We start from the raw sequence: 11,099 nt of genomic DNA, 5'->3' as shown, positions 1-11,099 counted from the left end.
AGTCTTATCTGTATTATTCTTTGCGCGCGTCCAGCGCTGACTGGACCGCGGAGAAAGTAGATACAATGGTCTATATCTACCAATGGATAAGCTTTTAGAATATTACCATGTAAAGTAATATTCTCCCAATATTATCTACCTTTTAGATAATATATTAATAAACAACCTTTAAGTGTTAATTTCATGAGCGATACACTAGGTCACTCGAGGTCAAGATATCTCCTCTTAATAACGAGTTGGTAATTTGTGTAGGACGCACAACTTCTTCTATTACGTGTCTTGCGTTACATTCAGTCGAAAGTTTATATTAAATCACGAACGTAGACGATTGTTTTAATGCCGCAAGTGTAGCCTTCGTTAAACTTGTAGCGTACCACGCAGTCCCCAAACACATCATTTTTGCGTTTGTGCTTACTGATAGCATGTAGCTCCTCGTCGCGCTTTCGCTTAGCCTCACGGTGAGCGAATGCAAATGGATTACGCTTGCGCAAAGCCTTGTTTTTCTTCACCATCTCTGCGTCTGGCAATAGCAATAAAGCATTCGACGTAAGCCAGCTTTGTCAATTATTGATAAAAATAACGCACCGCTGAGCTGTGGCAGATCAAAGGCAGCTTTAGCGGCCTTTTCTTCTATTGTGATTTCGTTTAGTGCATCGCTTGCTTTGCTCAACCCCTTACTCTCCTTTTTCTGCACCAACAAAGTCGAGTTCTCATTCCGACGCAACTTTTCCAGTTCCACCTCGCGAGCTATCATCTTTCTCATTGTCAAAGGAAGAATAATGTGATCTTCAGCAACGCCTTCACTACTCCGAAATTTAACTAGCTCGTTCAGCGGTCTGCACAGAAATAGCAACAAAGACTTAGATTTAAATGAAAACGAACACAATCATGCAATTTAAAGATACGTACGGCTCAAGCACGTAGTCTTCACCGCGGTCGGGGAAATAATTGTGACGGAATGAAAGTCCCAGCGAAGCCATCAGCTCAATAAGCCGCTGAATCGTCACTTTCTCTTCCTGAGTGTGAAGTGACGGATTACTACGGCGAATGTTGGGGGCCAGACTCGCAACGAGCCACGGGACCACATCCAAGACAAGAATGCTGGTACTCTTGCGTAATATTGGTTGGAGCTGGGCTCCTTCCTTCAACGCCACGAGGATTCTTTCAGAGCGATCACGCCGTTTCTGGGCTTTAAAGTGCACACGAGGATACTCCACACGACGTCGAGAACAAGTGCAGCACGATGCGTGCGTTGCGATGGCAGCAAACGGAATGTAGGCTTGAAAAGCAAACTGCTGCTCATTACAAGCACGATGTTCGCATTCGTCTGCAAGCCCAAGCCACTGATAAATCTCGCAAACCTTTCTCATAGTTGGGTCATTGAAGATCATTTTTGGCACATTCTCGTCCAGCCCACTGATCAGTAAGGAGAAGTTGCCTAATGACGCAACTGCTTGAATTATATTATCGGCCACCGGCGTTTCTCTCTTTGACATTTTCGCGCGCGCTTCATAAAATACAAGATCTAACGCCTCAAACATTCCATGTACATGGTCCTTTTGAGCAACCAGTCCAGAATCTAATGTAATTACTGCTGATTTGCTACTCCTTGGTACACGTAGCTGAGTAGTCTGGAGTTGCAGCATGTTCAGACAATAACGGATATCGTTGCCAGCGCTTGAGCACAAGACTGCTAGTACATTTGTGGAGACCTTGACGCTTTCGCTACGGCAAATGAACTTCAAACGTGAAATAAGCCGTCGAGAGTGTGGAGCACTCAGAGTAAAATTTGTTGACATCTGGCGCAGCGGGCGTAGAACGGACGCGTACAGATTATTACATATGCAGATGAGAGGGCGAGTCAGCGGATGGCGATTTTTACCGGCAGTTTTTGAGCGTGCTTTATTCGTCCGCCAAGGAGCATTAGCAATTTCCAGAATGACGTCAATCGCAGATTTTCCATCGCTACCATTCACAGCTCCGTCAATCTCGTCTAAAATAATGCAATTTGGTTTGCCTTTGCCTTTGCCGCAGATCGACTGCATCTCCATAGCGCTAACGATCTTATTACGTAAAACGGGAGCTGTACGATCATCACTAGCGTTGACTTCAATGGGATTGTAGCCAGCATGTCGAGCAACGATATTGGCTAAGGTCGTTTTACCAGCTCCCGGCGGGCCGCAGATCATAATTATTTTGGAGATTGGACGTTTATCCTCATCATCCTCCACTGCATTGCCATTTTGATCTTTTTTTGAGCTTTCCAGGTTCCACTGAGACTTGCCAGAGATGCCAAACTTACCAGGGGAATGCGGATGAGAACCATTGGTCCTCCTTTTGTGTGGAAACACAAATCGATCCCAAGACTTCATCCAAGATAGCACTTCTCGATTGATTCGCTCATCGCTCAATAATTCTAAGAAACTTTGTGGTTTGTATTTGTCCAGCCACAGCAGAGCGTCTGGCGCGATAGACAGTTCTTTATTCGCTAAGCTCAAGTCCTGCAGCATAGTCTCATCTTCTTTTGCAGCTTCTTCGTCAATCTCCATCTGATGGCACAAACAACGTTAGATCTCAAATGGTTGCATATACTATTGAGCAACCATACAACCTGCTCAATCTTCTTCATCAGCATTTTCATGGGAATAAGTGAAGTCGCAGCACCTTGCATACAGTTAAAGGAAACATGTACTAGCCGTTTTTTGCGAATGAACATTCGTTTTCCACCATTCAGCACCACAGGAATTGATTGAATATCACTTAACGGACGAGTATAAAGATGATTAACAGTTGTTGTGTCTTCATTGGCCGCTAGGCTTTGTTTCCCGTTATGCATTGTCAATTCGAGACGTGGCTGCACATTTTCCATAGCCTTGTCGTCGTCACCTAAAAGTGTTGCACACCGAGCAAGTACTTTGTCTAGCCGGCTGTTAATATCCTCTAGACCTTGCTCTCTCTTTTCTACAGATTCGACATTGCTTGTGGGTGGCTGAAAGGTTAGCTTTGTGGTAGTAAGCTGCTGCTTCTGGTTCTCTTCCGCGGGCCACAACTCAAAGTCCTTATCACATAACAATTCTTCGTTTGCAGCCTCGATTTCGTGCATGTGCATGGCGTCCCACTCGTCAATTTCTTCGTCGACATCTGCGTCAGTCATAATCGAAATTGTGTGAAGAAGTGTGAGTTAATTAAGTACGGTATCTACCAAAGTACGGACTTAGCGCGTTTAAAGGCCTGTTGATGAGCCGCCGGAAACCAAGTTTAGACTTGCGCCATCATCGCCTTAAGATAATTTCCCCCCATTCGATAAGGATCCGAAATCTTGAAGACAGGCTTGCACGAAGTATGACGTCAGCTAATTTTTCGTTTTGTGGCGTGCCTTTGTGTGTTAAAAATCGCCATGCTGCGGCTCGCAATTTTCAAGGGCTCAGTGCTTCAGGCTGTTCGCACATTTTAAGCCCTTTGGCACTCAGCACCAAAAAGGAGCTAAAGCCCGAAAAAGCAGGCGTCAAATTACTCGTGGGCGCCGGTGTGTGCCTCGCCTACGAGCTTGCACTAGGCCACTATCTTGAATTTATCAAAATTATGAAGCAGACAAAGCCGCAGTACTCATATGTTCACCTAACCAAGGAAATCATGCATGCGAAAGGCATCGTGGGCATTTGGGATGGTTTTTTTCCGTGGGGCGCAATACAGGGACTGGCTAAGGGATCCGTCTTTGCATGGGGTCACTCGGTCGCTCGCACGGCACTCGCTCCTTTGGTAAAGGACGGAAAGATTAGTAGTGGGATGTCCGAGGTTGTCGCTGGAGGTATCGGTGGTGGCTTTCAAGGTTTCGTGCTCAGCCCTACGCTGCTACTCAAAACTCGGGTAATGACTGACCCCATTTTTCGTGAGCATATGAAGCCCTTAGAGACTATGACGCGTTCCATGCACATTGGCGTCAGGGTAATTCAGAACGAGGGTGTGGCCGCACTTATGAAAGGTTCTGGAATGTTTTCGCTTAAGCGTGTGGCCGACTGGTCATCGCGATTTTTCTTTTCTGTGCAAGCCGAAAATATCTTGTACAAGCGCAACAACCCAGACCGCATTCTCACCACGAGCCAGCAGATTAATTCATCCCTGCTAGGCGGTGTCCTCAGTGCAGCTTTGACGCTTCCAATGGATGTACTTGTTGCGCAAATCCAGCAGGCGTCTAAGGCTGGCGTCAAGGTGTCAGTCTTAGAGCTTTTACGACAGCAGTACCAAGCCGGCGGTCTCAATCAAATGTTTTCGTTCGGCACGACGGGTTTCGTGGCGCGTTTTGTGCACGCCAGTTTTACGACAATGATAATGAAAACAGCAACGAGCGTGGTGTACGAGATGGTCGAGGGTCGGAAATAGAGTGTTACCTTGTATTTCATTGTGAATGCGACATTCTTTTTCAATGTGGCGCTTGTGTTTAAAATTTCACATCGCGGTGATGCTAATTACTATCCGATTTTTCGTCTAATATTAGTGATGCTGAGGAAAATGAAGGTGGCAAAAACTCGATGTATCTGTTCAAAATATAGTCCTCGGCTCGTTTCATGCGCTCGTAGTCGTCATCCCTCTCGTGATCGTACCTGTAGTGCATTAAATTAATCAGTCTTATGCCACTGATCATTACATTATCAGTACTTCTCACCCCATTAAATGGCAGAGCCCATGAGCCACTAGAACAGGAAGTCGCTCTTCAAGCGTCGTAATTTCATAGAGCAGCGGATCGTCACACTGACGTTGCACGTACGCCGGACTTATAAAAATGTCCCCAAGATACCGTTCCTCTTTAGTCTTGACGCGAGGAAAATGTCCAGGCCTGCGCATCTATAAATCACCATTGAAGTAAAGAAAAATTCGCAATGATGTGTGATCGCACTTTGTGGAAGGGGAAGGATAGAATGTCGGTCGGCGTGTTCCTTTCGCGGAATTTTCGATTCAAAGTTTGCACGTGGCTCTCTGTCGTAAGCATTACGCCCACGTCCCTATACAATATGAGCGAGTCAGCTCAAGATTATACGGCCAATCATTGTTTCTGACTCCTCTTACCAAGCGTCGTTGGAAAATTTTAGACAGCGCAGCATTGATTGCACTTGCGCCTTTAATTTGGCCAGAGCCCGCGGCGAGAGCATTGCGCCGGTGTTGGCAAGTGCTTTGGCTACTTGAACCATTGCACAATGCATACTGTAAAAACGTAATCTAATACTTAATATTAATGAGACTTTTTGCTTATAAGATCAAAAGATAAAATTCGGGGAATTAACCAATATTCTTTTAGTGAGCTGTTAGCTTGTCCTCAATCATCGTGGCATGGACTCACGAAAATCAGAGCTCTGCCGTCTGTTTATTGTATGTGGACGCAATTGTAAAGAAGACGAGCTTCGCGCGCTTTTCTCGCCATGCGGCGCGATTAAACACCTGCATTTGGTGCTGGATCGTAGCAAAAAATCAAGGGTACAGCGGCCGTATCGCTTGGATTCGCTTTGCCTAATTGATGCTTGCATGTGCTACCTTAGGGATTTGCTTTTCTTCAATACGAAAATTCCTCGAACGCCGTCAAAGCAATCGAAAAGTTGGACCACTTAGAGCTGCAAGATGGTCACATTCTCAAGGTCAACATGTGATTGTGGCGTGCTTGAACAATCACTTAGCGTAATGACTAAGCTGATGTGGTTGCTTTAGGTAACGGCTGCCAAGGAGCGGCCAGCCGGAGGCAACGGAAAACAGAAACGCGATCAGCATGCGCAACAAGGCCTTGACGAGAAGGCAAAGGAAAAAATCCAAGAAGACGAAAAAAGCATCGACGCACGACTCCACGGTAAAAGGCAGCGGTCGAGTCCTCCAATTTATTCGCTTTCACGTAAGCCTCGAAGAGTGGTACCATCTTTTGTGTTGGAAAACGGTCAGTTGGATGAGTATGGATGTGATAATGCGACCTTGACGAGATTGAAAATGAAAAGCAGTGATGATGAAGTACCTCTCCCAAATATAATGACTAAGTCAAACTTTCCGGATGTTTGTCAGACCAATGTGGCTATAGTGATGCACATGATGATTTCCGCGATAGAGCAAATCGAAACGCATAAAGTCGCAAGCAGCAAGTCATTTTTTACATACAAAAGAGTGAGTACATCTCTTAGTGATGTTTACGCACAAATGCATGATGCAAGAATTTCAGCGCCAAAAGAAAGCATCAAAAAGGAGACAAGTGCACATTCATTGGCGTCCAGTATTCGGTCTGTGTCGCTAGCACCAGCTTCTATAACTAATCAAGGATCACAATTTGAGTCACCGGATACAACTCTAGTGCAAGCGAGTAAAGATGTAGAACGGAAGGATGGCATATTTTCGAGTCACCTGCGCAGACGACGAGATAATTCGATTGACAGCGGCTCCAGCTTAGAAGATGGAATGGGTGGTGGTCGCGTGCGCCGTAAACGAAGCAATAGGACACAACTACCAAATCCAACGATAAAAGACCAGATTTGTGCTTCGCTACACATGTTGTCTCCACCGAAAAATATATCGATGACTAAACGAAATGGGCCAATTCGTATCAGCATGCCTCTAGTTGATATTAAAGCGGAAAATACACCAAAACTGGTTTGCAAGCTGCAGTCGTCGGACAATGCAATTAAGGAGTCAAATCGACTTCAGAAACAGCAAGGCACACAGGGGAAAAGTCTCTGTGATGGCAGACCTGAAGACGCTGAATTTTCACGACGCAGTGCAGCAAATAAATCCAAACTATGTAAGAACGTTCAGGACATAAAGGGTGAATTCAGATCTGACGCTGTTAAGTCGAAACGGACCAAGTTATTTTTCACTTCGACATATAAGGTGCGACCCCTTAATATCTAATTTTCATAGCTCTAATATAGTTAATCGGCTTTTCGGCTTACCAGCTCACACAGCAGGAGGTAGAAGCAATATTTGGTGCGTATGGCGATCTTGAATCAGCGAAGCTTGTCAAAACTTTCGGTCGCATTAAAACCATGGCATACATTTGTTATTCAAAGGTAATGATCATTATGCCTCATATCTCAGCTATTGGGGGCACGAGTCTCACTAAAATGCGATGTAAAGCCTTGCACTGCAGCATTTGTCGTCAAATCGTTTCGAGAGGAATCATGTCAAGGGAATGCAGACCTGGAACGTTCTGAATCCATGACAGTATGTAAATTTGTATTTTGTCCATAATACATACATACTACTAGAGCTCACGATTCTTTTGTATACTTTTAGCTATCATTTGCTCACGTTATTGATGACTTACATATACGACAGCGAAGAAAGGTTCTGCCGGTAAAGAAAGAGTTGGATTGTTTATCGAACGCCTCTTTCAGTTCATCTCTAGCAAATTCAGCAGCACCTTCCGCCATGCTGTCCAACGAAAATGGCCGCCTCTGGGTTTTGTTGCTGTATGACCGTTTTCTAGCAACACATATGCTTTCCTCTGTCGTATCGTCATTTCAAGGGATGGAATTCGTAGATATTAAGGTAATCAAAAGTTCCGGTGAGGCCCAAGGAGTGGCCTTCGTGAAGTTTAACAGCGAGGCGAATGCTGAAAATGCAGCTATTCAGCTTCACCATATGGAATTACCTCTTGGCTCAGGGAAGTTTATGCAGGCAACTGTGGTTCTAGCGCCGAGCCAATTCTCCGCTACTCATGGTAATATTTCGTCTAGCTCCGACGAATCCATGCGAATCGATTTTCCAACTGATAAATGTATTGTAACTGGATCTTCTGAGGATCTCGATTTGCGCGCTGTTGAAGCCCAATTTGCGCATTTAATGCGGAGCTCTAAGCATACCCAGGCGAGAGAAGGACATTATTCACGTTATTGCACTTCAACGCCCTTTCAGAAAAGAAAAACACCGTCATTACCAATTATGGTTCGGTTGGCTCATCCGAGTGGATATCATGCTCCAATGAGCATGGAATACCATACAATGTCATCAACAGCTTATCCACCACCGTACCCACCACTGCCGCCGCCCTTTCTAACAAATGCAAATTATTGGCCAGGAAATTATCACCATTTTTCTCACCCTGATAATTTTGGACGGCATATCTCCGGTTGGATGGATGTTGCATCTTATTATCAAGGCAGGAATTCATTTCATCGCTCATCTAAGCAAGGTGGAAAGAAAACAAGTGCTTCTCTATCAGTATGCAATAAGTCGCGTTGCGAACGATCTTCATCTATGGAACTCGATGTCGAGGAAAGCAAGAGCAGCTGCGGTAACAGAACGTCAGTTGTCATACACATATCAACCAGTGAACGGTTGGAGCTTGCGATGCTTCTTAGCGCTCTTCAGCATTTTTCCGGAATTGAGTCACTTGCGAAGGATGGTACTGGCCATGTAGTGAATTTCACGAATGAGGTACAAGCCCTTGAGGCTTTGCGCAAATTGGATGGGACATTGTGTGGAGGGCAGAGGCTACGAGTCGTGAGAATCACATCATCTAGGCATCGAGGGGCAGGTGGAGGCAAACCTCGCACGGGCAGCTCGGGTCGTCGAAAACGACAGCGAATTGACCTTCGAAGCCGGAAATGACTTGCAGAGTATTTTTATATTAAAGAGAATGCTCGAATGACGGTATGCTCGACTGTAATTGCTGGCATCAAGGATATTCGCTCTTCCGATTAGAGTATACGTTCTACTTTTGACACAAAATGCTTATTTGCATTTGTTATTGCGATGATGAAAGCAAGCAGAGCATAACTGTCCACAGAAGAATGTGGCAACCACCGACATAAAGTCAGCTTTAACCGACAGTGTGACAATCTCGTCATCATTAGACGGAATTTGCGTAGCAGAACGATCATACATGCCCCGTCTAGTGGGAGTGCTGATACCGTTAGTGTATAAAACTGGAAAATCAGATACGCTTCCTTAGCTCAAATTTACTTTGAGCACTCATTGAACTCGTAATTCTTAGCGACTTTAAAAGCGTCATTGATAGTTTTTGCGCTACTTGTTGTTCTGTGCTAATTAGTAGTATATTCCAATTGTTTTATCTAATCTCACGCTATATATGTCACCAAATAAACCAAAACTATGGTCAATATCCGCAAAGCCTTAAAATAATGCTGCATTCAGTGAGCAATTATAGCGTAATGGCGGTTGGAGAACCGTTGTTGTGGTAAATTGACTTTATGGGTGAAATACCCTTTTATCTAATTTTAAAATCGTTAGTTACTTAATCCCATTTATTATGGGTAACAAATGTGGTCGCCGCCTGGTAGCACTCGTAGTCAATCTACGCCTGAGTCTTTACAAGACTAAACCCACACGAAAATGGAAGAGGTTCCAGTATTGTCAGAAGCGCAACGCGCCGCTTATGACAAGCTCGAAACCTTATTTGGGCTTGAGCACGTGGAATTTATTATCTCCCAGGGACCAGATGCAAGGCTTGAAGCCTTCATGCGGTACGAAGCCTCCCTGATCGGTCAGGTACAGAACCTGTAACGGGCTAAAGCTGCCCTAATGTTACACAGTCCTGGTTAAGTACACTTGGTGCACTTAACGGGATGGTCAATTACTAAATAATAGTAATTAGACCCAGCACTCGGGTGTGGTGCACATTTGTGACCAACCCTTGTGTATGTGATGCATATGGGTGCATTCACATGAGGAGGAATGACGGCTAGCGTCATCCGTTACGCGAGGTATCTAGAAAGATACGCTCGCAATACATATTAAGTGTTATCTATAGAGATGACATTTAATTGGTAAAAATAGGTATTTATATTCAATTCATTAAATATAAATCAGTCTGAAAACTACTTCCTACTCGGTAAGTGCGCACGAGGAGACGGATTACCGCTCCTGTGACGACACTTGATCACAGTACTTAGTAGGTTGGGTGAGGTCGCTTACGCGCCCACCACAACTACCTCACTGCACGCAATAGAAGCAGGTTAAACCGCTTCCTCGCTGTGATAGAGTGTGTGTCTGAGTAGAGCGTGGCCGTATTACGACGTGCCCGCCTACACTTGGTAGCACTTGAAATCCTTCCCACGACCCGTGAGGATGAGCCTCAATATTGATAGGGCTCATTTTCCCCACCTCTCCGAACATCATCGGGAGGTGGCAGGGCTAATGGCGCAGGGACTTGGTGAACAAGCCCTGGCCAGGCTCCTGGGTAGTCCTCCTGAGCAACATGTTGCTCAGTTGGAGCAGTTTGAGGCATTTGTGCTCGGACAGCGGAGGGCCGCGTCCGAGGCACAGAGCCATGCTGCGGCGGAGTCCGTCACTCAGACTCAGGATGAGCTGAGGCATGAGCAGGCTCGGAGCGAGGCTCTCAACAGGACTGTTGAGATGCTCTCTGCTCGGCCGCATCAGCCGAGGCCCATTCGGATGGACCCGCCCAAATTCGATGGAACTGCGGCGCACACGATTGTCCACTGGCTTTTAGCCGTGGAGCAATGTGGTGTCGCCCAGCTCATCGAGGACGACAGCCGGATGGTGTCGTACGCTATGTCGCATCTGCGCGGTAAGGCCTCAGAGTGGGCTTACTCGGCGCTTATGGCGGACAGAAAAGCGTTCCCCTCATGGGCGATCTTTAAGGATAAGATTCGCGCCATGTACCAGCCGCCGAACAACGAAGTGTTGCTTCAGGCGCGCTTCTTTGGGGCGCGACAGGCGAAGCGATCTCTGCAAGAGTATGTGCAAGAGATGCGCTCGCTGTCCGCATCCATAACCGTAGGTCCGATTCCGGAGCACATTAAGGTGCCCACGTTTATGAACGGACTACGGCATGGCCCATCGCGACAGGCCCTTTTCAGAAAGGTGCCGTCGACGATGGAAGAGGCAATCCAAATTGCCTTAGTTGAGGAGCAATCCTACAACAGTGCCTCGGCGACAGCTTGGTATAAGCCGTCGGCCGAGAGGACAGATGCCACTCCTATGGAGTTGGGCAATGCAGACGTGGTCTGTTTTAAATGCGGCAAGCGCGGCCATATGATGGCTCGCTGCTATGCCAGGGTCCCTGCTGGGGCAAAAATGCCCAGCAAGAGGACTCCCTTCCCAAAGGGCGATGGCAAGAACCAGCGTGCGAGACGCATGAGTTCTGC

General features: G+C 46.1%; 3 protein-coding genes across 3 annotated transcripts; 2 read left to right on the top strand and 1 right to left on the bottom strand.

Moving 5' to 3' along the window:
* Positions 1–243: 243 nt before the first annotated feature.
* Positions 244–5,186, bottom strand: CCR75_005770 (uncharacterized protein; the record flags this gene model as incomplete). Its single annotated transcript, XM_067963845.1, has 7 exons — positions 244–520; positions 586–836; positions 910–2,549; positions 2,612–4,601; positions 4,664–4,842; positions 4,895–5,000; positions 5,065–5,186. The coding sequence occupies 4 exons, from the start codon at positions 5,184–5,186 to the stop codon at positions 4,463–4,465; spliced, it is 546 nt and encodes a 181-aa protein (XP_067819877.1). The 3' UTR covers positions 244–520; positions 586–836; positions 910–2,549; positions 2,612–4,462.
* CCR75_005771 (uncharacterized protein) lies at positions 3,343–4,380 on the top strand (the record flags this gene model as incomplete). The annotated part of the gene is made up of 1 exon (XM_067963846.1): positions 3,343–4,380. The coding sequence occupies one exon, from the start codon at positions 3,343–3,345 to the stop codon at positions 4,378–4,380; it is 1,038 nt and encodes a 345-aa protein (XP_067819878.1).
* Positions 5,187–5,325: 139 nt separating the features above from the next.
* Positions 5,326–9,008, top strand: CCR75_005772 (uncharacterized protein; the record flags this gene model as incomplete). Its single annotated transcript, XM_067963847.1, has 6 exons — positions 5,326–5,469; positions 5,532–5,627; positions 5,698–6,855; positions 6,921–7,034; positions 7,063–7,188; positions 7,261–9,008. The coding sequence occupies 6 exons, from the start codon at positions 5,326–5,328 to the stop codon at positions 8,575–8,577; spliced, it is 2,955 nt and encodes a 984-aa protein (XP_067819876.1). The 3' UTR covers positions 8,578–9,008.
* Between the last annotated feature and the right edge of the window lie 2,091 nt (positions 9,009–11,099).

This window comes from Bremia lactucae, linkage group LG4 (assembly GCF_004359215.1).
Source record: "Bremia lactucae strain SF5 linkage group LG4, whole genome shotgun sequence".
Lineage (NCBI taxonomy): Eukaryota > Oomycota > Peronosporomycetes > Peronosporales > Peronosporaceae > Bremia > Bremia lactucae.
This window is presented reverse-complemented; position numbering and strand designations above follow the sequence as displayed.